Below are 27,238 nucleotides of genomic sequence, written 5' to 3'. Positions count from 1 at the left end.
TCATTTGCATAAGCGGGGAGCCGCCATTTTTAAAACCCCGCTGGTTCGAACCCCGTGCAGCGCGGCTACACAGGGCTCGAACTAGGTAGTTCAGACTAGGCTTCCTATTCCAAACTACCGGTACACCTCATGCAAGCACATGGAGTCTTTGATCCCCCCAGAGAGAACCAGCAGCTGTTCTGAATAGCTGGTGATTCCCATCAGGCATCTGTGCCCCTTGCAGTGGGAGGAGACTTTACCCACCGTCCCTGCCCCCAGGTCAATCGGGGTGTGGGGGAGGGGGAAGCACACAGTCTGTCCCCGCCCTGCAAGGGAGTGCCGTGCTTAGCGTCACCCACCAGCTGAGCAGCAGCTGACGGTTGACTAAGTGTCGAGCCCCTTGTAGGGTGGGAGGAGGCTTTTCACGCTCTCCCCACTCTCATGCGAAATCAAGGCTTGGGGAGTGAGGGCAGTGCACAAATCTCCTCCACGCCCTGCCCTGCCCTGCAAGGAGCGTGTGGCACTTAGAAGCACTCCTTGCAAGATGGGTGCAGGGCAGGAGGAGACTTTGCATGCTCCCTTCACTGCCAAGCCCTGATTGGCCAGGGCGGGGCGTGTGTGAAGTCTCTGGATCCCTGTCCTCCGGCATGTGGCGCTTAGAGTCAAGGTTGACTTTAAACTCTGTGCCCTCCCCCGTCCCTAAGCTCTGACTGGCCTGGGGGCAGGGGAGCAGCAGGACCTCCACGTGCTGGATCAACCTGCTTAGCGGGCCAGATCCACACCACAGAGGCCCTTTTGCTCACTCTTGCATTATAGTAACCAACTGCAACTCCAAAGGATAAATGAAGTCTATACCAAGGCTTAAATTCAGACAAAGCCAACCTCTGACAGGTGATCCCAACTGGTTTGGCCAAGAGACTATCAAGTGCAAGCACTTCAGCTGCTCCACTCTCCATTGCTGCATATCTCCTGCCCTTAACCTTGGAGTTGCCTCCCTCACCCCCAGAAGCCTCCTGCTTTCTGTGTAGAGCAGTGGAGAGAAAGGAGGGGGTGCTGATGTCAGGGTGCCGCATCTCCTACCCTGTATTCTAGCTCCACAGAGTGGAAGGGGAGGGGGCACATCAAGGCTTGGGATGAAGGGAGTTTTCTGGCTGCTTTTTGGAGTGCTGCAGGGCTAGGGCAGGGATGAGCCTGCCTTAGCCCCACTGCACCACCACCCAGGAGCCACCTGAGGTGAGAAGTGCCCAACTGGAGCCAGCTCCGAACCTCTGCCCCAGTCATGTACTCCTCCTACACCCCAAGCCCCTGTCCTAACTCTGAGACCCCTGGACCCAAACTCCCTTACAGAGTCTGTATCCTGAACACCATTCTGCACCCCAACTCCCTGCCACAGGCTTAGCTCAGAGCCCCCCTCACACTCCAAATCTTGTGCCCCAACCCTCTGCCCCTGCCTGGTGAAAAGGAGGAAGCAAGGATGCAGTGAACAGAAGCAGAGCCTCGGAGAAGAGGCACAAAAGAGGTGAGGCAAGGATATTTGGGTTTGAGGTAGATCCTGGATTGCATTTAAATTCAAAAAGTGATCTTGTGCTTAAAAATATTGGAGACCACTGCTAAAGGCCGATGGGTAAGTTTGAGCAACACATCTATCATGCAGTTGGAAGCAGGCTTTGCAGCTAAAACACTAAAAATGTCATTGTAAACAGGTACCACAGGCACAAACAGTGCCCAGGCGAGCTGCCTAAATACAAACCCAGGGACTCCGGGCAGGTTGTATTCAGGCAGCTAGCCCCAGTAGCTACCTTTGGCTCTACTGGTACTTTTAGTGCATTAACAGAACTCAAGCAGAGCTAGCACATATGTCTACCCAAGTTGGGAAACATTGCCAGCTTCAGCATAGATGTGAAAAAAATATATGAAGTAATAAAAATCCTTTATAACTTCTTGAATAAGCCATTTTTGTTGTCTTCTGACATATGTTTAGGAACAAGTAATATACACGTTATCAGGAAAATATGATGAATTGCATTATGGGACAATCTTAATTGACTTTTGGAACTACCAATTGCCAGTAACTTTGGGGGTGTCTGAAATCCACAATGTGTCTGAGTGGTAAGTTGTACATTTGTTGTTCACTTATTTAGCTAAAAGATGCATGAAATCATGTGCCCAGACAGCCCCCTGTTGGCAGCAGTGTTGTGGAGGCTTCAGAAAATAATTCTAGTTTAATTCAGCATTCGCTTGCCTTCCCTAAGCTGCTTTTAGATTCACCTGTCTCAGATGGTTACACATTTTTTTAAAAAAGCATTTTGTTGTTTGTATCATCTACCAATTTAGGTACAAACTTTGCCCCTTTTATCTCTAAGATAATACATTAGTGTTGAAAAATAAAAGTTAAATACAAAGCCTTCTGTCAGTGCCTAGGAGGTTTACCAGAAGCTCTCTGTCAAAGATCCATTGTGAAAATTTGAGTGTTTGGTCCTTAAGGTACAAATTAAGACCAGCTCATTAAGATATGAGACTTATATTCTGTGACAGTGTGAATCGGTCAGACATAATTTTTGGAAAGTATTATCATCCCCAAAATCCAAGGAAAACAAAAAATGTAAAAACCCCGGGGGAGGAGGAAGAGGGTAGAATGTTTGAGAGTTCAAAATCATCACATGTAGGCTTCAGCCTTAATTTCAGACTATTCCAATTAGGCCACAGGATCTCTACAGCAGCTTCTGCTTTTTAACCAATTAAAGTTTGACACCTTCAGAAATTCAGAATAAATATATTATCAGCTTTCAATTTAATAAGATACAACACTACCAAGGGGAGCCAATTTTTTTGTGTTGCTTACCTTTTCTAATCTTCTTCCTTCTCTTTTATAAAGGTTAGGTAATTAACTTTTAAAACAGCTATTTTGAACTGGCTGTTGTCCATCTGAATGCTCCTAAATGCCAGATATCAAAAAGATCAAGGCCTGAACTTTCAAAGGGGACTAATGATTAGGGTGCCTCAGTTTTTTAATGCCCAAGTTCAGACACCTATAAAGAGGCTTCATTTTGGGGGGAAGCAAATGTTCACCACTTTCAGAAAAGCAGACTGCTTAATGGGTTTCTCAAGATGAGTACCTCTGTAATGAGGCATACACAATCATTAGTGTCTTGCATGATGAAAAGTCTCAGAGAGGTAGCCATATTAGTCTGTATCTACAAAAACAATGAGAAAAATCTATGGCACCTTAAAGACTAATAAATCCCTAGTTACTTACAAACATTTAGACATTTATTTAAAGGGCTGCCTTTTAACTGTTGCGGTATATCCATTTGGTACCCAAGACGTAGCAATCACTATACACATACATGCAGATAACAGACTTGCCTGGAAGTTTAGTCACAAAGCTCTTTTGTGCCTAACAGGTACAGTCAAAACTGGGGCGGTGTGTGGAAGTCCATCACCTAATGGAAGTCCCAGGAAGACTCCTACTTCCAGCAGGGACAAACCCTCATGACACATGACTTGGGTTTGTCACTGGTTTGCTTCAGATGTTTTATAAGTTTTTAAAACACTCATTGACTTCAATGGATGCAGTTAGGCCAATGCTAAGCACTTTTGAAAATCCCTCCCATAAGCTCAGAAGCAAAGTCTGTGTCCTCACCTAATCAAATAAAGTGGGCACATGGGAAACACACACCCCTAAAGAGAGACATTGGCATGATTAAGATATAGACTCAAAGATCAAGAGACATGGTTTTAATTCCTACTTGTGCCGAGCTCCTGTATAGCCTTGGGTAAGTTACTTAGGGCCAGATGTAATAGGTATATAGGTTCTAAGATTCAGGAATAGGTTACCTAACTACTTTTGAAAATCTGATCCTTAACTGCTCTGTGCATTGGTTTTCCATCTATAACAATCCTTCTCTACATCATAGAAGTGTTGTGAAAATAAATTCAATTAAGTTGTTAGACACTAACACAGTACAGTGATAAGCATGATAGAAAACTCTTAAGAAATTATAGCTGATTCCATCTTAATTTTGAATTTGTTATCCAAAAATGGCAAAACTAGCTCACATTTTGGACTACCTGATTTATTTTTCTGCTGCCAGCGGAAACTTTCACTCACAATTACTGTGGGAACGAGGACTAATTTTTAGATATCTATCTACCCGACTGCAATTGCAGACATTAAGTTAGAAATATGGCACCTACATGCCTATCTGTAATTCTGTATTGTGGTTCAAAATTAGAGTCTTAATTTAAGGCCACTATAAAACTTTCATCCAAACGGTCTTTGCTAATTTTCAGAATCATGGCAGAGACATGAAACAGCATCAAAGTTTTAAAATGTTTGTTGCATTGTTTTCACACCAGTCTTATAACAGTGCCAACCAAGAAGTTAGGATCTCTTTGCCAGTTCACATATTGTGTAGAATCTTGTAGGGAGAGAGGGTGGGGGAATTTGAATGATAACCCTGTAAAGAATTTTCAAAGAATAATGGATACTACTATTTTAATATTTTGTTTGCTTTACTGACCCAGTTCTAAAGGTTAATTCAAGATCCATGTTTTGCCCTAAAATAACAGAGTCATAGAAGTGGAAGGGACCTTGAAAGGTTTTCTAGTCCAGTCCTCACACGCAAGGAAAGAGTAAGTATTATTTATCCATTTACTAAACTCACAAAACAAAGAAAGACAAAATAAAAATAGCTTTTGATATATATGTATATAATTGACATGCAATCGTTAACACAAGCTATTGTTATACCTTCCTATTGCTTATAATTGAAGATTGAGGTAGCTAAAACATATTTATAAATCAAGACCCAGATTCTCACTGTGCCATGTTTTGATTAACACAGCAGTAAAGGGTGGAGGCAAAGGTAGTTTTAAATCTCCCATTATCCATAGATCTCCAGCAAAATTAGATTAGCCTTCTAGCTGCTTTAAATTTTGTTCACCAGCAAAAATAGTGACTCCCAATATGCTGTTTGGTAGCCAGAGGTTACTGGGATGCTCTGGTCATATCCCCTCTCTCTTTCCTCGTGCTCATATTCTCTGCAACAGTGGGGATTTATAATCTTCCTCCCCAAATTGTGCTGCAGTAGGATTGTTGGTGATTATTGGGGGCAAAGCAAGTACCAAGCAACTTAGCGTAGGCAAAGACTACAACTTCTACTGGAGTGGCTACTTACTGTGATTTTTTTAAATTTCCTAATCCATGATTAGACTACTCTATAACTTGTGGTTATTTTCCTCAATATTCTCATGGAAAAGCCAAGTAATTTGTGTTCCTTTCAAATATTTCTAAAAAGTTAGAAAGCACAGTTAACTCTAGAAGCTGTGATGCTATTACTCTATCCATTTATACTTATCCTGGGTGCTCTCCCTATTAAGAATATTCCCAATGATTTTCCTCAAAATGGTGTGTGAATCTACTCTATAGTGAAGATGACTTTTACACCCTCTTCTGAGGATGGTTAACTGTGAGCAATTGTCCAATTTTGAGGAATATTTGATGTTCTTAGAGATAATTGAAAAATCCTAAAGCTTCAGAGGGGTAGCCAAGTTAGTCTGTAACAGGAAAAACTTAAAAAAAACAACAACAACAACAACAAATAATCTGGTAGCACTTTAAAGGCTAACAAAATATGTAGATAGTATCATAAGCTTTCGTGGGCACAGCCCACTTCTTCACATGACTTCTTCGTGGCTGTGCCCACAAAGGCTCATGAGACCAGCTATATATTTTGTTAGTCTTTAAAGTGCTACCAGACTACCTTGACCTTATGCTGTTTAAGTTTGACAAATCCTTATCAGTCTTCACATTTTCTTTCTTTCAGAGCTCTTGGATAAATAGCATGTGCTCCTCTAGATTTACTGTACTTGAGTTATTCAAACTTCTCATAACCTCCTCCTCAGAGACCTCCAGGTCTGATAAAGCAATACTCTAATTTTCCCATAAAATATCCTTGGGATATTAATTGCTGTGTTGCCTTCAATATTAAAAACAAATGAATCATTTGCATTAAACTTTTCTAACTTTTTAATTCTCTCTCATTTGCCCCTTTGGTACTGTAAAGGACTTAAGGATACACAAAAAAGCCTTCTTCAGTCAAATGTCTTTAAAAAAATCTATTATTTTCCTTAATATCTTTGGTTAATTGTTTTTTTATCTTGTGTATTTCCCTTTTAAATCCCGAGTCCTATCTCTAGGTTTGACTAAGCCAAAAAGAAACATTTCTTCACTTCCATGCAAGAATGAATTCTGATCTGAATGGAAATTATTCACATAGCACCTGTTGTTAAATGTTGAATGGTTAGCTCTGAGTAAAAATAAGGTTATCCCACACTTTCCATATAAGATTACACTTATTTCAGTTTTTGGGCTGAAGTTTCCTGCACCAGGTGTCTGCTTCTGATTGAATTTTTATTTTAAAGTTTCTACAAAACAGTTCATCCATTTCTGATAAGATTAGAGGAAAATATTTTGTTTTGCCTCACACAGTTACTGAGCTAAGCAGCACTTCTGATGCCTCCTGGTTTTGTTAGAAACAATCCTTGATCAAATGAATCACATCCAGATTAAGATATAAATTACTTTATTGGGCTAAGTCTACAGAGAGAGGGGAAAAATTGACCTTAATAAATTTGATCTTAGCACCCAATTTTGTAAAGTCGAAGATGCATGCACCCACTGTGCACAAGAATTTGAACCAGTCCAAAGTAACTCATCCCTAGTAGGGTAGCTACCATTGACTTTGAGAGTGATGTACTGTGGGTAGCTATCCCACAGTGTCTGTACCCCTTTGCATTCTGAGTTATGTCCCAGTGCATGCGGAGACTAAAACTGTGCAGTGGGTGGTTCTAGGTACATGTCATCAGCAGCCCATAATGCACTCATTTCCTCCCTCCCACCCCTGCTTAAAATCAACGACAAACAGTCTTTTCTCACCTTTTTTTTTTTTCTCTTGTTGGTTATCCATACAGAAACCATAGCAGCATAGAATCCATTGTGGATCCCTTTGAGCATCAAAGCATTATGATGATGTTAACCTTGGTGTGCCTAATGCTGGAAAATGTCTACAGTATATCCAGGGTCTGTCTGAATAAGGAAGAATCTCAGGAGGCCATGAACATACCCTTCTGTAAAGCAGTTGAGATGAGCACATTGCAAATGCTGCTAGTATTCAATCCTCAGGACCCAATGGAATGCTGTTTATGGTGCCATCAGACAAGCACAGACTGCTTTCAGAGAATCCCAGATGCTGACTGAATGTGGCCAGAAATCTTGACGTTATGCTGTAATGTTTTGTGTTGCAGTGATGCCAGACCACTTACTGCTGACGTGGCATAGAAAGGTGTCCTACCATGAAGGACCGAACAAGGCAGGTCTCTCCAGGAACCTTGTGAGAAGGATTAAAGAGGTCCTCTATGAGAACTTTATGGAAATGTGTGGGGAGGATTCCCCCTCCATTTCCAGACACATGAATAAGCACTCCTGCTGTGTAGGCAGAGTGACTGCCAAGGGCCACTGTGGTGCCAGACCCTGTGTCATAAGCTGGTATTTAAGTGGACAGACATCATGGTCTGAGCAGTTCTGGTCAGAAACCAGAGGTCAGACACAGGCATCATGAATCAAAACAAGGACCAGAGCCAGTCAGGGAATCAAGCCAAGGGTCAGAACTGAAATCAGGATCTGGAATCAAGCCAAGGGTAGAGTCAGAACCAGTAGCCAGAAGTAGGACAAAGAAGTGAGGATCCAGAACCAGGCAGGACAACAGGTTCCAGGAACAAGACAGGAAGGCAGGAATCTGGAACAAGGCAGGGTTTAGGAATAATGTTCTCTCTTGTCTCTTCCATTTATGTGCAGAGGCATGTGCAAATGTGCATCACTAATAGAAATAAAAAACTAACTGTGGGTGCTCTGCTAAGCAGCTGGGCAGCACTGGAATCTCTCCTGAGCCGTCACACAAGTGCCCAGCTTACAGGGCACACTGCTGAAGAGTCAGGTGAGAAGACAGGATACAAATGTAGCAGCCAGACAGATTTACTCAGTTGGTTACTGTGCCTCCTTCTGAATTGAACAGTGAGTCTGAACGAATGGGAGAGGCTAGATGTCTTTTCTAGTTAGAGCTTTGTGGCCAGTGCCCAGAATGCATTTGAGTCCATCATCTCATACTCCCTGCCCAATACCAAAAAGCTCTTAGGCAGAGACTCTGGTCTGAGCACTGAGTACCCTGGATTGAAGATCTGCAATTCTTCACATATTGTAATGGAGATCGAAGAAACTCATGTGCTCTCACTTTTCCCACAGCTGGCTCCCAGGCAACAGAGGAGAAAGCAATCTGACAAATATAGGGAGGTTGCAAGAACTAAAGGGTAAGGAATAGGGGAGAGGAATAGGAGTTGATGGGTAGTGCATGGGAGGAGAAGCAGCACATCTATAAACACAGAAGAGCAATTAAGGCAGCGAGGCCTGGTTTATACTACATGGAAAGGTTGAAGTAAGATATGCAATTCAACTCCGTAAACCACGTAGCTGGAGTTGACGTATCTTCCATTGTGTTTCCGCACCATCCACACAGCAGGAGGCCGATGGGAACAAATGCTCCTGTCAGCTTCCCTTACTCCTCGTGAGGAGCAGGAGTACCAGTGCCAACATAGGTGCCCTTTGAGTTCAATCTAGCGGATCTATACTATACCCGCTAAATTGAACCCCAGAAGATTGACTGCGACAGCATCGATCTTCCATGTAGTGAAAACATGCCCTGAGAAAGAAGGGCTACATCTACACTGGCATGATTTTGCGCAACTGCTCTTTAACACAAGAGTTCTTGCATTAAAGTAATTGCGCAAGAGAGCGTCTACATTGGTGGAATGCTCTTGTGCAAAAGCAGGAGCCCGGAACCATTTTGTAGAGGGCAAAAGGGCACTAGCCCTTTCTGGGGGCAGGGGCTGGAGCTCCTTTGAGACACGTGCTTAAAGGGATCTCCCCGGACAGCCGTTTCTCTCCTGCTGCGTGCTATAGGACTTCTTGCAGGGACTGACAGCCGTAGCAGTTCTAGTTGTCGTTGCTCTCTGCCTTGTTAGACACCACAGCCTTGTGCCTTAGTGCCATTAGCTGATTTTTTACCTCAGCTCTCTTCTTGTGCCATGGAGCCAGGGGTGGCCTTGTGCCTGCTCTGGCCCCTTCTGGCCATTTTGGAGTGCGTGCAGCTGCTGCTCCAGGCTGCTGCACTCATCGTCCAGGACCTCGAGGTGCAGGTCCCTCTGGACTCCCTCACCAGTGAGGCCATGGCGTCCCTGTGGCATCCCCACCCCACCGTGGAGAGGACTTTGTGGAGACTGGACACCAGTACGGACTGGTGGGACCAGCTGGTCCTGGGGCAATGGGACGACCAGCAATGGCTCTGGAACTTTCGACTGCGAAAGCAGATGTTCCTGGAGCTATGTGCCTGGCTCACCCCTGTGCTCCAGAAAAGCACCACCCGGCTGCGGGCACCCATCCCCGTGGACAAGAGGGTCACCATTGCCATATGGAAGCTGGCCACCCTGGACAGCTACCGATCAGTGGCACACCAGTTTGGGGTGGGCAGAACGACCGTCAGTGCCGTCGTCATGCAGGTAAGTGCTGCACTCCATGCCCAGGGCAGGCAAGACTCCAGGCTGGGCGATGGGGAATTCCCCGTCACCCAGGGGTTTGGGCCATCCCTCCCTTGCACAGGTCTGCTGGTGGGGGGAGGTGGCCCATGTGGCAAGGGGGCCCTAGTATGTAAGGACAGAGGGCATCACGGGGGGAGGGAACCCCGCAAGGGAGCACGCACTCACCCTGCCTTATGTGATGCATTCCCGTGTTTCTATGCATCCTTCTGCAGGTCATCTGTGCCATCAACGATGTCCTGCTACAACGAATAATCCGCCTGTGGGATGTGGCAGCTACGGTGGCCTGCTTCGCTGCCCTGGGGTTTCCCAACTATGGGGGAGCCCTGGATGCAACCCACATCCCCATATATGCCCCGCAGCATCAAGCGGCCCATTTCATAAACTGAAAGGGGTACTTCTTCATTGTACTCCAGGCCCTCGTGGACCACCATGGCCGCTTCCTGGACATTTATGCAGGCTGGTCCAGCAGGGCACACAACGCCCACATTCTATGAAACTCTGGCCTGTTTGGCAGGCTGGAGGCAGGCACTTTCTTCCCCCAGCAGGAATTTACTGTCAGGGACGTGCCCATGCCCACGTGTATTGTGGGGGACGCTGCCCTGGTTAATGCAGCCCTACACAGGGCGGACAGACCACAACCGGGCACAGTTCAATGGCCACCTCAGCAGGACCCGCAACCAGGTGGAGTGCGCCTGCGGCCGTCTGAAAGCCCAGTTTCGCTGTTTGTTCACCCGTCTGGAGATAGGTGAATGGAACGTCCCGGAAGTAGTGGCCGCATGCTGGTGCTCCACAACATCATGGAGCAGAAGGGGGAGGCAATCCTCCTGGCATGGATGGCAGGTGAGGGCCAGGCCTTTGAACAGCCCCGCACAGCTGCCATCTGCCAGGCGCACCACGATGGGGTGCGCATCTGGGGGCCCTGACAGATGTTCTCCCAGGCCCCACAGTAGGGTCTCCTGTCTCCCTTGACATCTCCCTCCCCTCCCCAAACCTTCCCTCCTCCCCTCCCCTCCCCACCCAATAAACAACACCCCAGGTTTTTTTTGGAAAATGTTTGGAACTTTTTATTTACAATGGGGGGGGGGAACGTAGGGTGGGAGGGAGGGGGGAGGAGGCTCTGAACTGGGAGGGGTGGCCCCTGCCACCGCCTCTGTGGGGGCGGACCATGACATGTGGTTGAGGCCGCATCAGGGCAGGTAGCACGGGGAGGTGGGCAGGATAGAGTGCATCACGAGGGGGAATTGCGGGGGCAGGAAGATGGGGAATTGCGGGAGGAGGAGGGGGGCGCACGGGCATTGGTATGGGAAGGATGGCAGGTGCATGGGGCAATGCCATGCCATAATGTACCACGTGCCCGATGTGAGCGGTGAGGGCAGTGATGGCATTTCCAATGCGGTCACACTGGGCCCGGAAGCAGTCCCAGGCCTGATGGCGCCACTCCAGGTCTGCTTCCACCTAGCAAATGACAGTCACCTCAATGAATTCGATGATCTGGACATGCCGCCAAAGAAGTTGGTCCCACTGCCGGACCCGCCAGCTCAGTGCCTGGGCGGTTGGGGGTGCTGCCGCAGGGCTGGAGGGTCCTCTGCTCCTGCTTGGTCCAGCTGCAGGGATCAGAAGAAAGGATGGGTCAGTCAGGCAGCCCGGTCACTGTCCCCATGCCCTCTGCCCGAGCCCAGGTGACACCACAGTACTGTGGCTTGGACCCACTCATTCCCCCCAGTGTTGTATGTTTGCATACAGGACCGCCCCCGGAATAGAGTCCTCCTCCATGTACTGTAACCACCGGTCTGTGTCCTAGCCCCTTGGGGGGGTGGGAGGGCGCGTGTGTTGTGTTAACCTGTGGAACTCCCTGCCAGAGAGGCTGTGAGGCTTTGGGCTAATCAATGGTGTTTAACAGGGAGCAAGATGAATCCCCACACAGTGCCTAGGAGCACATCTGGCAGACATGGTCTGGGCTCTCAGATCACCAGCACGGGGATGTTTCCTGGATGGAACCAGGGGTGACTGGGGAGTGTCATCTTTGCAGCGAAACTCAGGTGGCCCTAGGGCCGGCCCGAGCGCTCCCCCCCCCCTCCCGCTAGCCCTCACACACATAGCCCAGGGACGTGTGGCTGCAGTGGAGACTCGGGGGGCCACCCAAGGCACCAGGAGCAGGTGAGGGGCTCAGTGGGTGAACCAGGTGAGGGGACAGAGCTGTGTCACTGCTCTGTCCCCTCAGTTCATTTTAGCTAATCAGTCAGTAGCATATGCACAGGATATCTAAAACTGCAATTTTCTTAATTCCTGAAGGGCTTTCAATCTTTATCCAGTAGCTGCAAAGCTATCACTAGGGATACAAAGTCTCAGAGGGCTAGCCCTGTTAATCTATAACTTTAAGAAGGAGTAGTCCTGTGGAATCAGACTAACCAAAATGTACAGCATCGTGAACTTATGTGGGCAAGACCTGCTTCATCGTATGAGCTGGACTAAGGATACAAAAATACTTTATAGCGCAGACTCCCTGTATTAGCATCAGCAGCTTATTGTATATTCAAGTTGGAAATAGACCACCTCTTCATCTTACAAGTGTCTTTTAAAAAAAAAAAAAAAAGCCACCAATCCCGAGAACTGCAAAGGAGTGCAACAGCTAATTTTTTAAAATAAGATGTACCACTAAAGAGCCATCCTTGTAAAATGGTATACTACTAACCTACTTTACAAAGGCATCAAAATCTTAATTACTGGTGAAGTCCTTTGAGAGCCAAGTGCTATACAAATTCAAATTATGAAGAAAAAAGTAGCCCATCTTTCCTTTTAAAAAAAAAATATCACTGCTATGTCATGTGTTCCTTCTGTATTTACTTTTTGCATATCCAACAGCCAGTCGTTACTGCTTTTCACAGGGTTCTGTTTTTCTAATATTAGAAGAATATGGAGGGCAGATTACACTAAGAATGGGAGAGTCATGTTTTAGCACTAGTTTCCTTTATATCCAGTGATCCATTACTTTAAAAAAAAAAAAAAAAAAAAAAGGTAGAGGCAAGATCATTATTTTATCAACACTCAGACATGAGCATAAGACTACTTCAGAACATGATGTTACTAAATACCAAAATTTAGGTCACTTCTTTACTACATTAAAAGAACTCCAGGGGGGAGGGGGGAGATTAAAAAAAGAAGTGTCAACCACTTAAAGCAACCCCCTTGTCACATGATGTTCACCTAAAGACAACTTACTGACATCATTGTGACAAAGCAAAACCTTATCTACTGTGACCAAAAGATCAGTTTCAATATGGACCATCTCCTAAGGACTGAACGGGGAGAAGAGTAGATGAATTCAGTGCATACAAATTTTCATTTTAAAAAACTAAATAGAGCAGCCCAAATACATCAAGATCTATTCACATTTAATTGACAAGGAGATAGAAGATGGGACTGGTACAACTCACAAGACAGGGCTCTATTCCTAGTTCTGATGCAGGAGAAGTTCGCCAACTCACACAGTGAAGGAGCATAGGCTATAATAGAGAACAAGGAGGGACATGGCAGAACAGGGAGGCAAGATCAAATCAGCATCTTAGATGCCTATATACAAATGCAAGAAGTATGGGTAATAAGCAGGAAGAACTTGAAGTGCTAATTAATAAACACAATTATGACATCGTTGGTATCACAGAGACTTGGGATAACACATGATTGGAATATTGGTATAGAAGGGTACAGCTTAGGAAGGATAGGTGGGGAAAAAAGGTAGGCGGTGTTGCCTTATCTATTAAAAATGTATACACTTGGACTGAGGTGGAGATGGACATAGGAGACAGATGTGTTGAGAGTTTCTGGGTTAGGTTAAAAGGGATAAAAAACCAAGGGTGATGTCATGCTAGAAGTCTACTACAGACCACCTACCCAGGTTGAAAAGGTGGATGAGGCTTTTTTTTAAACTAACAATCATCCAAAGTGCAGGATTTGGTGGTGATGGGGGACTTCAACTACCCAGACACATATTGGGAAACTAACACAGTGAGGAACAGATTATCCAGTAAGTTCTTGGACTGCGTTGAAGACAATGTTTTATTTCAGAAGGTTGAAAAAACTACTAAGGGGCGAAGCTATTTTAGATTTGATTTTAACAAATAGGGAGGAACTAGTTGAGAATTTGGAAGTGGAAGGCAGCTTGGGTGAAAGTAATCATGAAATCATAGAATTTATGATTCTAAGGAATAGTAGAAGGGAGAATAGCAAAATTGAGACAATGGCTTTCAGGAAGGCAGATTTTACTAAACTCAGACCTGGTAGGTAAGGTCCCACAGGAAGCAAGACTAAGAGGAAAAACAACTGAAGAGAGTCGGCAGCTTTTCAAAGGACATTATTAAAGGCCCAAAAGCCAACTATTCTGCTGTGTAGGCAAGATAGAAAGTATGGGAGGAGACCACCTTGGCTTAACCAGGAGATCTTGCATGATCTAAAAATCAAGAGGGTCATAAAAGTGGAAATTAGGACAAATTACAAAGGATTAATATAGGCAAACAATACAGGTATGCAAGGACAAGATTAGAAAGGCAAAGGCACAAAATGAGCTCAAACTAGCTACAAAAGGAAACAAGACAACTTTCTATAAGTATATTAGAAGCAAGAGAAACACCCAGGACAGGGTAGGCCCGTTGCTCAGTGAGGCGGGAGAAACAGTAACAGGAAACTTAGAAATGGTAGAGGTGCTTAATGACTTCTTTTTTTGGTCTTCACCAAGAAGTCTGATGATGAAGGAATGCCTAATATAGTGAATGCTAGTGGGAAGGGGGTAGGTTTAAAAGATAAAAGAAAAAAAGAACAAGTTAAAAATCACTTAGAAAAGATGTCTGCAAGTCACCAGGACCTGATGAAATGCATCCTAGAATACTCAAGGAGCTGATAGAGGAGGTATCTGAGCCTTTAGCTTTCATCCATGATTTTTTCAAAGAAGACAGCAGAGATTCCAGAAGACTGGAAAAGGGCAAATATAGTGTCCATCTATAAAAAAAGGAAATAAGAACAACCCAGGGAACTACAGACCAGTCCGTTTAACTTCTGTGTCAGGAAAGGTAATGGAGAAATGGAATTCATCTGCAAACACCTGGAAGACAATAAGATAAGAGGTAACAGCATAGATTTGTAAAGAACAAATCATGTCAAACCAATCTAACAGCTTTCTTTGATAGGATAATGAGTGTTGTGGATAAGGGAGAAGTAGTGGACATGGTATACCTAGACTTTAGCAAGGCATTTGATACAGTCTCACAAGATCTTATCAATAAACTAGGCAAATACAGTAGCCCCATGTAAGTTGTAAGGTGAATGCATAGACTCAGACTCATAGACTTTAAGGTCAGAAGGGACCATTATGATCATCTAGTCTGACCCCCTGCACTGTGCAGGCCACAAAATCTCACCCACCCCTCCTAGAATAATCCTCTCACCTATATCTCAGATACTGAAGCCTTCAAATACTTTGAAGACCCCAAGATGCAGAGAATCCTCTAGCTGTGATCTGTACCCCATGCTACAGAGGAAGGTGAAAAACCTCCAGGGCCTCTGCCAATCTACCCTGGAGGAAAATTCCTTCCCGACCCCAAATATGGCGATCGGCTAAACCCTGAGCATGTGGGCAAGACTCATCAGCCAGACACCCAGACAGTTCTCTATAGTAACTTCTATCATCCCTCCATTGACCTATTTCCCACTGATAATGAATGGTCAATTAGTTACCAAGATCATGTTATCTCATCAAACCATCCCCTTCGTAAACCCATCTAGTTTAATCTTGAAACCAGATAGATCTTTTGCCCCCACTACTTCCCTTGGAAGGCCGTTCCAGAACTTCACTCCTCTAATGGTTAGAAACCTTCGTCTAATCTCAAGTCTAAACTTCCTACTAGCCATCTTATATCCATTTGTTCTTGTGTCCACATTGGTATTAAACTTAAATAATTCCTCTCCCTCCCTGGTATTTATCCCTCTAATATATTTAAAAAGTGCAATCATGTCCCCCCTCAGCCTTCTTTTGGTTAAAGTAAACAAGCCAAGCTCCTTGAGTCTCCTTTCATAAGACAAATGCAGGACAATGTAGCACTTTAAAGACTAACAAGATGGTTTATTAGATGATGAGCTTTCGTGGGCCAGACCCACTTCCTCAGATCAAATAGTGGAAGAAAGTAGTCACAACCATATATACCAAAGGATACAATTTAAAAAAAATGAACAAATATGAAAAGGACAAATCACATTGCAGAACAGAAGGAGGATGCGGGGGGGTGGGAAGGGGGAGGAAGGAAGGTAAGTGTCTGTGAATTGCTGATATTAAAGGTAGGGAGAGTGGGATGTTTGTGAGTTAATGGTATTACAGGTGATAATTGGGGAAACTGTCTTGATAATGGGTGAGAAAGTTCAAAGACTTGTTAAGTCCTTGTTGGTAAGTGTCGAATTTTAACATGAATGACAGTTCAGAGGATTCCCTTTCAAGTGCAGATGTAAAAGGTCTTTGTAGCAGAATGCAGGTGGCTAAGTCATTTAGAGAGTGTCCTTTCTGGTTAAAGTGGCAAGAAACTGTTTTCTCTTTGTGATCTTGTCTAATATCTGTTTTGTGGGCATTAATCCTTTGGCGAAGTGTCTGAGATGTTTGTCCAATGTACATAGCAGACGGACACTTTCGGCACATGATAGCGTAGATTATATTTCTGGATGCGCAGGAATATGTGTTCTTGATCTTATAACTCACTTGGTTAGGTCCAATAATGGTATCAGCAGAATGAATATGTGGACAAAGCTGGCAACGGGGTTTGTTGCAAGGGAAGGTACCAGGGTTGGTATTGGTGTGGTATGTCCTGTGGTGGTTGGTAAGAATCATCTTGAGGTTAGGTGGTTGTCTATAGGAGACTATGGGTCTGTCTCCCAGAGCCTCTTTGAGTATGGTATCCTGTTCCAATATAGGCTGTAGTTTCTTGATAATGTGTTGGACAGGTTTAAGTTGGGGGTTGTAGGTGATGACAAGTGGTGTTCTATTGTTGGTTTTCTTGGGTCTGTCTTGAAGTAGATGGTTTCTAGGTATTCGTCTGGCTCTTTCAATTTGCTTTTTTGTTTCTCTGGGTGGGTAGTTGAGATTTATAAATGCTTGGTAGAGATCCTGAAGCTTCTGGTCTCTGTCAGTGGGGTTAGAGCAGATGCGGTTGTATCGAAGGGCTTGGCTATAGACGATGGATCGTGTGGTGTGTTCTGGATGGGAGCTGGATGCATGTAGGTAACTGTATGAGTCAGTGGGTTTTCTGTAGAGAGTGGTGTCTAATTTTCCACGAGAAAATTCTACACGAGAGATCCACTTCCTGGACACCACCGTACAAATCAACAATGGAAAATTAGACACCACTCTCTACAGAAAACCCACTGACTCATACAGTTACCTACATGCATCCAGCTCCCATCCAGAACACACCACACGATCCATCGTCTATAGCCAAGCCCTTCGATACAACCGCATCTGCTCTAACCCCACTGACAGAGACCAGAAGCTTCAGGATCTCTACCAAGCATTTATAAATCTCAACTACCCACCCAGAGAAACAAAAAAGCAAATTGAAAGAGCCAGACGAATACCTAGAAACCATCTACTTCAAGACAGACCCAAGAAAACCAACAATAGAACACCACTTGTCATCACCTACAACCCCCAACTTAAACCTGTCCAACACATTATCAAGAAACTACAGCCTATATTGGAACAGGATACCATACTCAAAGAGGCTCTGGGAGACAGACCCATAGTCTCCTATAGACAACCACCTAACCTCAAGATGATTCTTACCAACCACCACAGGACATACCACACCAATACCAACCCTGGTACCTTCCCTTGCAACAAACCCCGTTGCCAGCTTTGTCCACATATTCATTCTGCTGATACCATTATTGGACCTAACCAAGTGAGTTATAAGATCAAGAACACATATTCCTGCGCATCCAGAAATATAATCTACGCTATCATGTGCCGAAAGTGTCCGTCTGCTATGTACATTGGACAAACATCTCAGACACTTCGCCAAAGGATTAATGCCCACAAAACAGATATTAGACAAGATCACAAAGAGAAAACAGTTTCTTGCCACTTTAACCAGAAAGGACACTCTCTAAATGACTTAGCCACCTGCATTCTGCTACAAAGACCTTTTACATCTGCACTTGAAAGGGAATCCTCTGAACTGTCATTCATGTTAAAATTCGACACTTACCAACAAGGACTTAACAAGTCTTTGAACTTTCTCACCCATTATCAAGACAGTTTCCCCAATTATCACCTGTAATACCATTAACTCACAAACATCCCACTCTCCCTACCTTTAATATCAGCAATTCACAGACACTTACCTTCCTTCCTCCCCCTTCCCACCCCCCCGCATCCTCCTTCTGTTCTGCAATGTGATTTGTCCTTTTCATATTTGTTCATTTTTTTTAAATTGTATCCTTTGGTATATATGGTTGTGACTACTTTCTTCCACTATTTGATCTGAGGAAGTGGGTCTGGCCCACGAAAGCTCATCATCTAATAAACCATCTTGTTAGTCTTTAAAGTGCTACATTGTCCTGCATTTTGCTTCAACTACCCCAGACTAACACGGCTACATTTCTATCACTTTCATAAGACAGGTTTTCCATTCCTCGGATCATCCTAGTGGCCCTTCTTTGTACCTTTTCCAGTTTGAATTCATCCTTCTTAAACATGGGAGACCAGAACTGCACATAGTATTCCAAATGGGGTCTCACCAATGCCTTGTATAATGGCACCAACACCTCCTTATCCCTACTGGAAATACCTCGCCTAATACATCCAGCATAACTGGCTGGATAACCGTTCTCAGAGTAGTTAATGGTTCACAATCCTGCTGGAAGGGCATAACAAATAGGGTTCCACAGGGGTTTCTTTTGAAACTGGTTCTGTTCAATATCTTCATCAATGATTTAGATATTGGCATAGAGAGTACAGATGATACCAAGCTGGGAGGGGGTTGCAAGTACTTTGGAGGATAGGGTCATAATTCAAAATGATCTGGACAAACTGGAAAAGTGGTCTGAGGTAAATAGGATTAAGGGAAATAAGGACAAATGCTAAGTACACCACTTAGGGAGGAACAATCAGATTCACACATACAGAACGGGAAGCGACTGTCTAGGAAGGAGTACTACAGAAAGGGATCTAAGGGTCATAGTGGACCACAAGTTGAATATGAGTCAACAGTGTGATGCTGTTGCAAAAAAAGCAAATATGATTCTAGGTTGTATCAACAGGTGTGTTGTAAGCAAAACTCGTGAAGTCATTCTGCCGCTCTACTCTGCACTAGTTAGGCCTCAGCTGGAGTACTGTGTCCAGTTCTGGACGCCACATTTCAAGAAAGATGTGGAGAAATTGGAAAGGGTACAGAGAAGAGCGACAAGAATGATTAAAGGTCTAGAGAACATGACCTATGAAGCCAGGCTTCATGAACTGGGCTTGTTTAGTTTGGAAAAAAGAAGATTAAGGGGGGACATGATAGTGGTTTTCAAATATCTAAAAGGGTATCACAAGGAGGAAGGAGAAAATTTGTTCCTCTTGGTTTCTGAGGACAGGACAAGGAGTAATGGGCTTAAAGTGCAGCAGGGGAGGTTTAGATTGGACATTAGGAAAAAATTCCTGTCAGGGTGGTCAAATATTGGAATAAATTGCCAAGGGAGGTGGTGGAATCTCCCTCTCTGGAGATATTTAAGAACAGGTTAGATAGACATCTGTCAGGGATGGTGTAGACGGAGCTTGGTCCTGCCTTGAGGGCGGGGGGCTGGACTCGACCTCTTGAGGTTCCCTTCCAGTCCTATGATTCTATAAGAGCAACAAGAATAATGAAAGGTCTAGAGAACATCAGCTATGAAGGAAGACAGAAAGAATTGGGCTTGTTTAGTTTGGAAAGGAGAAGACAGAGCATGAAATAGCGCTTTTCAGGTATCTAAAGTGTCACAAGGAAGAGGGAAAAAATTGTTCTCCTTGGCCTCTGAGGATAGGACAAGAAGCGATGGGCTTAAACTGCAGCAAGGGAGGTTTAGGTTGGACATTAGGAAAAACTTCCAAACTGTCAGGGTAGGTAAACACTGGAATAAATTGCCCAAGGAGACTGTGGAATCTCCATCTCTGGAAATATTTAAGAGCAGGTTAGACAGACACCTATCAGGGATGGCAGGCAGTACTGGGTCCTGCCGTGAGGACAGGGGACTGGACTCGATCACCTGTCGAGCTCCCTTCCAGTTCTAGTGTTCTATGAAGTAATGTCTTAGTGCAAAACTGTCTTCAAAAGCTAAGGTTATCTACCTCTAAGAACTTGCAGGCTAGAAAACTGAGTTAAACACTTTTTGGCTAAAACACCTGTTTCTCAAATATGCATTTTTCCTTTTATGTTATACACATAAAACTGGTATTTAGCAACCATTAGTAATAATCCTGTATAATAAAATTTGAAGCACAAGTCATTTAAATAGTTAGAGGACCCAGAAACACTGAGGTTAGCCCAGTAGTAACTGCCCTATTTAAAGTCTGTTAAAATACTTTAATGTGATCAGTTTGGGCTATGGAAAGAGGGCAAAGATCACAAATAATCCACTAGAAGGGAGAAAGTATTTTTAAAAATCATTTTTTATTTCAACACAACTAAGAATAAAAAACACATTATGAGGAAGATTTCTGCAGTATGTGAATCAGTCCAATGTTTTCCATTACAAAAGGTTATTAAAAGTCTTAGTTTATACTTCATTACAGACCTTGGGTACAGTCAAGTCCATTTTCTTTTCCTGTTAAAGTGGTTGTCAAGTACATCTTACAGTCATTGATTGTCCTCAACTGGAGATGTTTACAGCTTCTATGAGGATTCAATACTAGGAAGCCACACAGAGTTAAACATTCAAGATGGTCTTTGCTTTCTTGGCAACTCCACAACCTCTCCTTAATAGCAGTGATCTACTGGGACAGATCCTCTCCCAAGCTCCCTTGTACCATCCTAAAGTTGCCATTAATAGGCCTTACCAGAGCAGGGGAAAGTGTTAATTGACAGAGTCCACTACTATGCCACCCTTTCCTGGCATAGTCACACACTTGAGGAAGGGATGGGCTCAGAACCTCCCACATTTTTAGAACTGCTTCAAACCATCATAATTTAAGAGTAGTCATGAGGCAGTACTAATTTCTGGTGCAAGCATTAGGGACTGAACAACGTCGCCATGTCTTAAAGTCACCTTGGTCAGCTCTTCACCCTGGCTGTCCTTTGCATTTGGCAAATGCTGAAAAGTTCTTTGAACTATTTTAGTTAATAATTCCAGCCTGTTCGTTTCTACTGAAAAGCAATTCAGTCTTTGTTATTTTTGTACTTAGGACACTACTAATTAACTGACCTTTCATTACAACCTGCCACACATTGCATAGAAGATGCTTTTTTAATATTACATTTATTAACTTCAGAGCACTGAAAGACTGCTTAATAGGTTTTTCTTGGGGGATCCTACAAGAGGAGCTAATACACTGAACTAATGGTTGTTTCATAGATAAAAGACTGGAGCATGATCTGTGATATTTCCACAATGTTGTTTCTTAATTAATTGAAAGCAGTCTGTTCATAGTTTTTGCTTGCAGAAATAGTACGTAATCATTCAAATGAAGATTTTTTTCCAGCCATCTATGAATCTTCTAAAAAGGTTTTAGAAGAGAAGGTTCAGTGGGCCTTATTACTACTTAGCTTGCTTATGTAAGTATTTAAAGCCTCCTTTGTGATATTCTGCAAGAAGTGCAAGAACCTCTCTTTAGGGACTCCCTTTATTCCCAGCATGGCTCATTTTTTGCATTATGCCCATCTCAGTTTTTGAAATTGTGTTGCACATTTAACTGCTTGATATTGAACTACAAATTCAGTGTGTAAGTATTCTACCCTGCTCCAAAAGGGTGAACAGGAGAAAAATAAGAACTTCGCTTCTCTATTAAATGGCTGAAGGAAAGGGGGGGGTTGTTTTCTCAGTTTATCACCTTCAATAGTTGCAATTTAAAATAAAAAGAAATAGTAGGAATAGTAGGATTAGTAATGTCTACACATGGCTCTTCACAGATTCAAAAAAGTAGGCAGTAAGGAAATGGGTTTCATTTCCGCTTCTGCACTGTGGTTAACTTCCTCGGTGCTCCACCAGTGTTCTCTTGGCTTTCCTTGGCATGGAAGACAAGGGCTTCTGGTCTCTTCAGCCTTTCAAAACTGTAGCATTCAACTTTTTCTTCAGTAGAGACTGTTCTGGTACTCACAAGGTGAAATCCTTCTTTAAGTAAAGTGTCAACCAGTAAGCCTAGAACATTAGTTCCATTAATCAGCTTTCTAGGATCGGGTTTTATAGAAACATACCTAGAGAAAGAGAGAAAAAAGTGTTAACCTTCTTGCAGGATGGAGCCATGTTTTTAACAGGCCAAATTTTCAGCTGATGTATAGGAGTATGACTCCACTGACTGCAAAAAAGCTGCACTGATTTACATTAGCCAAGAATCCAGGTTAATTTTCTAAATATATTAATTCTTTTCATTGTGAAAAGCACAGCTATTTGTTCTCAGTTTGACCAGTTATATTTTTTACTGAACAGGCACTTTGTTTTTCCACTATGAAGTCCACTTTCTCCTCACAAGTAGGAATGAGAAAGGTTAACCAGTAAGCATCACCCTAAAATGTAGCTTGATTAATCAAAGTCACCTGAACAGGTGACGCTTGCCAATTAACCTCTCATAGCCTGGATACACAATGGGGGATGGAGCAGCTCCTTGTCCGCTATGAGAGGGGGCTGCTCCAGCCCTGTGGGACCTGCTGCAGACAGGGACTGCTCTGGGAGTCTGGCACTGCCCCATGTGTAGTGGCTAGTGCGCATCACAGGCAGGGGCTACTCCAGGCATCTGGAGCTACCTACTGGCAGTGGGCCTAGGAGGAGGACAGCCCACAAGCAGGGGCTGCTCCGACAGCGGCTGGGAGAGGAGGCGGCACTCCAGCCCCAGGTGGGCTGGAGTGCCCCCCTCTTAATTGCTTAACCAATTAAACAGGATTTTACATACCTATTTACAAGTGATCATAACTGTTTAATGGAGAGAAACTAAAGTCAATGCATAATGTACAACAGTTTCTCAGAGGAGAATAGTCAAACTGTGGCAAGAACAGCAAAATTGGGTTAATTTAAGTAACAGCACTATTCATTACAAAACACCTTGCTCTGCTAAGAGTTGTTTGCTCTGTTGTCTTGTACACAAACTTTTTTAGTAACAATTATGAAAGTTATTTACGCCTAAAGTAAATTAATTTGCAAAAATTCATCCAGATACTTCAAGGATGAAAGTAATGTCAAAATGCTGTTAAGACAGTAATGTAAATAATACTTCATGAACTATGGAGCAATTCTGTTAAAGATCTGCAAAAAGAACTAAGTTCTATATAATCACAAAAGATTGATTACAGAAGTTAATCATATAATCAAAACTGACTTGTAAGATTTTTCCTCTGCAGCTGAACAGAAAAATGTGGCTTGATTAATGAAAGTCAAAATAGAGGTTATAACTGAAATTAATTTCTCACTGTTTTTACCTTGTCACAACCTACACTGATTCAGTGTTAATCCAAAAAGCTGTAATAAATGGCATTTAAGCACTACCTCATATGTGCTATGTGAGAAAGCCCAGGATGAGCTTCTTACAATTATACAGTTAAAGAAAGTCAAAAAAAGTCAAATATAAAGAAATCCTACTGATTTTTTTAACCCAACATTCTCTTAATTGTTTAATTCATATATTTTAAGAGAGAATAACCCTACCGGTACTATTTCAGTGAAGTGTCCATAAAAATCCAGGCATTCTAAGAGCCATGGAAGATAATATGGGAAAGAAGAACATAGGTTGAGACATTCCAAATGTATAATTAAAAAAAAAAAAATCACTCTTTAGAGCATTTAAAAACCATCAAGAACTATGTAATTAGAGGCTGACATGGCTAGCACAGAGGTCACTGATTTATCATTTAAAAAAAAATCCATGGCAAGAGGACCAAACTCATGTAGTGTCTACAATTTTTATTCTACAAAGCAAAACCTTGCATTTACAGTTTGGGAACAAGATGAGTCCATCTTAACTCTGCCTTTATTTGCCATCTCCACAATGAAATAGTCCTCTCCTCCCATCCACAGCTTATTCCGTATTTATCTTGGATGAAGTTGTTGTGGGCAAGTTTTCCCATTTAGTCCTACTTTTCCAAGTTGGTGGGTTACAAGCACTATAGATGCTGTGGCAAAGTTCTGGTCGTGCCCCGTGGGTCTTGCACTACTGGTGGATAATATCAGCCTCAGAGACTCACTGTGGTTCTATACACGACCCATTTCTCTTCACAGGAGGCAGAGTCCACAGCTTAGTGAACCACACTCATCACAGGCTAGTCCATGGTTTTTGGGGTAAAAACTCAACAGAACCTGTTCCAAGAAGGGAGACCAGGACTGTGTTGGTGTGGGGGAGAGTTTGGGAGGAACCTGGGCCCTCCCACTACTCCAGCTTCCAGACCAGGGCCCCTAAAGTAGCAGCAGTAGTCAAGGTTGTTTTTCCCTTCTGACTTGGCAGCCTTTTCCCTGGGCTACTTCCAAACAATCCCTCCAAAATGTCTCCCTCTGATGCCTATTAGCCATCTCTCAGCTCACACACAGCTTCTTCTTGTTCCTCCCTTTCTCCTTCCAGTCCATCACTCTTTGTCTTCCCCCCTCTCCTTACCTAGGGGAGGCCTTTTAAAACAACTCCACTGGCTCTAATTAGCTGCAGGTGTTAAGTGACTTGCCTGAGGGAGCAATCTAATTAATTAGCCCCAGGTGTTTTCCTGCCTTCATTTTAGTGCAGCAGGCTCTAGTAGTTTATTCTGGAAAGAGAAAACCACTTATCCAGGGCCCTGTATACCTGCCTTCCACCAGTGTGGCAGGCTGCTGGCTTAGGTCTGTCATAATGCTTATGAGCACTAGATAATGGCATATTAAACTCAATTTTCAAAACTTGTATTAACCCACATTCAGACTTAACCACCCCACCAGCCTGAATTCACAGTCATTGCCAGTCAACATCCGTGCTAACCTTCACTCAGAGAAATCAGCTTCCTTCTTTCCTCAGAAAGAAGTTACCTGGAATTCTCTGAGTTAATCTCTTTTTGAGATGTTTAAGAAAAAATATGTTTCTACCCATTAGTAATCGTTTCTGCCAATTAGGAACATCTTCCGTGATTGCCCATTACTTCAGACAACTCACAGACTTCATTTTCAGTGATCAAACATTCTGGCTACTACAGGCAAAGTGAACCCATTATTATATCATTAGGCTGACAGAACAGGGAGGCAATTATATTTGGGATAAACAGTAGGCTATAAGCAGAGAATCAAGAATACAAAATAGTACTTGCTGGCAAGTGATTCTTTTCCTCTACTATACTTTAATTGTGCATTTTCCAATAGTTTCCAGATGTGACTCAGCCATGCCATTGGACAATCACCTCAGAAATATAGAAAGAGCAAAAGGTGAGAGGAAGGTCAAATTAATGAGGAGAATAATAACTTTTAATGTTTTTTTTAAAACCTAAGGAAACTTACAAGAAGTTAGATCAGTATAACAAATTAAATCAGTCACCTCTTGGCATTGAGCCATCAATTGATTATTCAATGATCTCATTACACTCTAGCAAATTGTATGTATTTTATGAAGGAGAAATCTTGGAATTATTTCAAGAAAGAAAAAACACAAAAAGGTGAGTACCTTGCCACCAGCTGGTCACCAGCAGAATAGTCAGTGCCACATTGAAAAACCAGGTCATGATGAGACGATCTCTCCAAAGGGAGTGGAGTGAGTTGTTTCAGAGAAGGAAAAGTATCATTACTCCATTTCCATCTTAAAGACTGCTCTGTAAACATAGTGACCCATCCAGCCAGTACCTCAATAGTATTGCTGCAAGAGCCAAAGACTCGGAAGAAAGCCTGAGTTTCCTGGAGCAAGAAGCGCACTTCCAAGATCTCTGGTCTCGGCTTCAGCAAGTTTTCCTGGTTCAGAAGCTCAGCCAGGGAATGAAGCTCATAGAAGTCTGCTTCTCTTTGCAGCCTCTGATAGTCTGAAAAGTCAGTGGGTAGAGAAACCTGGAGTGTCCTCAAAAAATCTAGGATGTAATTAAACAAAGTTCCATCTCTGTCCACAAAGAATTGTCCATTCACCAGCCTGAATTCGTGGTCATTGCCATTCAACATCCGTGCTAACCTGGACTCTGGGAACTTCTGCAGGGTGGAAGCCCGTGTTGTAAATTTCAAACCTCCCACATTCAGGATGGCCACTTCTTGACTGCTCATATTGGTGGAGACACAATCAAAGATTATAACGCTGACCTGTATCTTTCAAACCAAACTATTTCTAAAATGAAAAATCAACTGGGGACCGTAAGTACCATTCAGTGATCTTACTGCATGTTTGCAGTGAGGTGTGTAGCCACTAGTAAGGTTCCCAGGCAACAAGAGTAAATACAAGTTAGGATAGCCATTTTCAGATCCTGGTTGCTTGGGAACTTGGACTCTCGAAATAAAAAACAGCTTCCGAAGACTGCTGAAATATGGCTGACTGACAATTAACTCCAAGTTTAGAAAAACACTGACAAAAACCCAAGAACAATACTCAGAAGCAAAACATTCAGTATACGAATTTTACAGAATCATAAGGTGATTTCATTTCTATATTGCTGTGGGTGACCCACTGCTGAATGTATTTAATGGTAAGAACTAACTGCAGTCATGCTCTGAAATGAAAACAGTTCAGAGAAGCTGAAAGTGTATTCCATTAAATGCTCCTGTTCTGAAATGCTTCAGTGATAAATGTTTGTATGAAATAAGAGATATGGTCTGTTGTATCATTTCTTTAGGTGTTCAGTGAGTTTCATGGCATAACGAACTAAATTCTTCCCTGGTGCACAACGGCCACTGAGTAAGTTTACCGCAGTTGAAGATGCAATTGCCATATGGGCTGACATACTCACATTAGCTTTAATTCAACTAGTAGTATTGAGAACAGCAATGAAGTCACAGTACCACAAATTTTAGTTGAAGCTGTACAAGTCTGCCAGGAATCCTAGATACATACTCATATTGCTGACCTGCACTGATGCCCATGCTGCCATGTCATCACTTATTTTTAGATGTGCTGCCTTTAATCTAGCTAGCACATGTATGTCAACCCATGCTCCAACTACAGAGAAGAGAAAGAGCAGTACTCACCTCAGGACTAAGGAATCTCCTAACACAAGAAAATGGCCAACGTTAATGGATATGATTATACAGCAGGATTATAAGCAGCACCCCATCTCTCCAGATGTTGAAATTATGACCAACTGATGTGGAGAGCCAGAGAAGAGAAGATCCCCTCTCCACCAGCCTCACACTGTTGGAAAGATTGTGTCGTTTGAGGGACGTTCACTTCGTGACTGTTAGAAGAATAGATTTTTCATTCTTGTACCTCATAGAAAGCTATAAAACTGTTCTTACTTTGAGGGAAAGGGAGTGGAGATAACTCCCTAGTCCA

At 43.2% G+C, this 27,238-nt stretch overlaps 2 protein-coding genes across 31 annotated transcripts in view; one reads left to right on the top strand and one right to left on the bottom strand.

Annotated features, from left to right (window-relative positions):
- Nucleotides 1-10,686, top strand: part of LOC149525765 (uncharacterized) — a 121,122-nt gene extending 110,436 nt beyond the window's left edge. For 12 of the 29 annotated variants that reach the window (XR_016348506.1, XR_016348504.1, XR_016348501.1 and 9 more), the window contains 3 exons: nt 1,961-2,088; nt 4,507-4,614; nt 6,955-10,685. Coding sequence is in view for 3 of the 29 variants with exons in the window: in XM_089775489.1 (XP_089631615.1) it covers nt 1,961-2,088; nt 4,507-4,519 (141 nt within the window). In the remaining 26 variants the exon portion in view is untranslated. Of the gene's footprint in view, nt 1-1,960; nt 2,089-4,506; nt 4,615-6,954 lie in introns of all 29 variants that reach the window. The other 17 variants (XR_016348486.1, XR_016348495.1, XR_016348494.1 and 14 more) reach the window with 8 other exon arrangements.
- A 9,589-nt stretch (nt 10,687-20,275) lies between these two features.
- On the bottom strand, nt 20,276-27,228 carry KCNRG (potassium channel regulator). 2 transcript variants are annotated; one of them, XM_025183777.3, is made up of 3 exons: nt 26,935-27,228; nt 25,439-26,011; nt 20,276-22,034 (listed from the first exon to the last, which is right to left on the bottom strand). In XM_025183777.3, the coding sequence occupies exons 2-3, from the start codon at nt 25,918-25,920 to the stop codon at nt 21,782-21,784; spliced, it is 735 nt and encodes a 244-aa protein (XP_025039562.3). In that variant the 5' UTR covers nt 25,921-26,011; nt 26,935-27,228; the 3' UTR covers nt 20,276-21,781. The 2 variants fall into 2 exon arrangements, with proteins under 2 accessions (XP_025039562.3, XP_006121422.3); XM_006121360.5 differs by lacking the exon at nt 26,935-27,228 and having other exon boundaries at nt 25,439-26,582.
- Between the last annotated feature and the right edge of the window lie 10 nt (nt 27,229-27,238).

This window comes from Pelodiscus sinensis, chromosome 1 (assembly GCF_052426305.1).
Source record: "Pelodiscus sinensis isolate ZL-2025 chromosome 1, ASM5242630v1, whole genome shotgun sequence".
NCBI classification, from domain to species: Eukaryota; Metazoa; Chordata; order Testudines; family Trionychidae; genus Pelodiscus; species Pelodiscus sinensis.
This window is presented reverse-complemented; position numbering and strand designations above follow the sequence as displayed.

Excerpts from the sequence above, each read along its gene's own strand:
- KCNRG (XM_006121360.5), bottom strand. The coding sequence starts at position 26,019 with ATGAGCAGTCAAGAAGTGGCCATCCTGAATGTGGGAGGTTTGAAATTT. Across the intron at positions 22,035-25,438 it reads GGTGACCAGCTGGTGGCAAG|GTATGTTTCTATAAAACCCG; the intron begins GTACTCACCTTT and ends CTCTTTCTCTAG.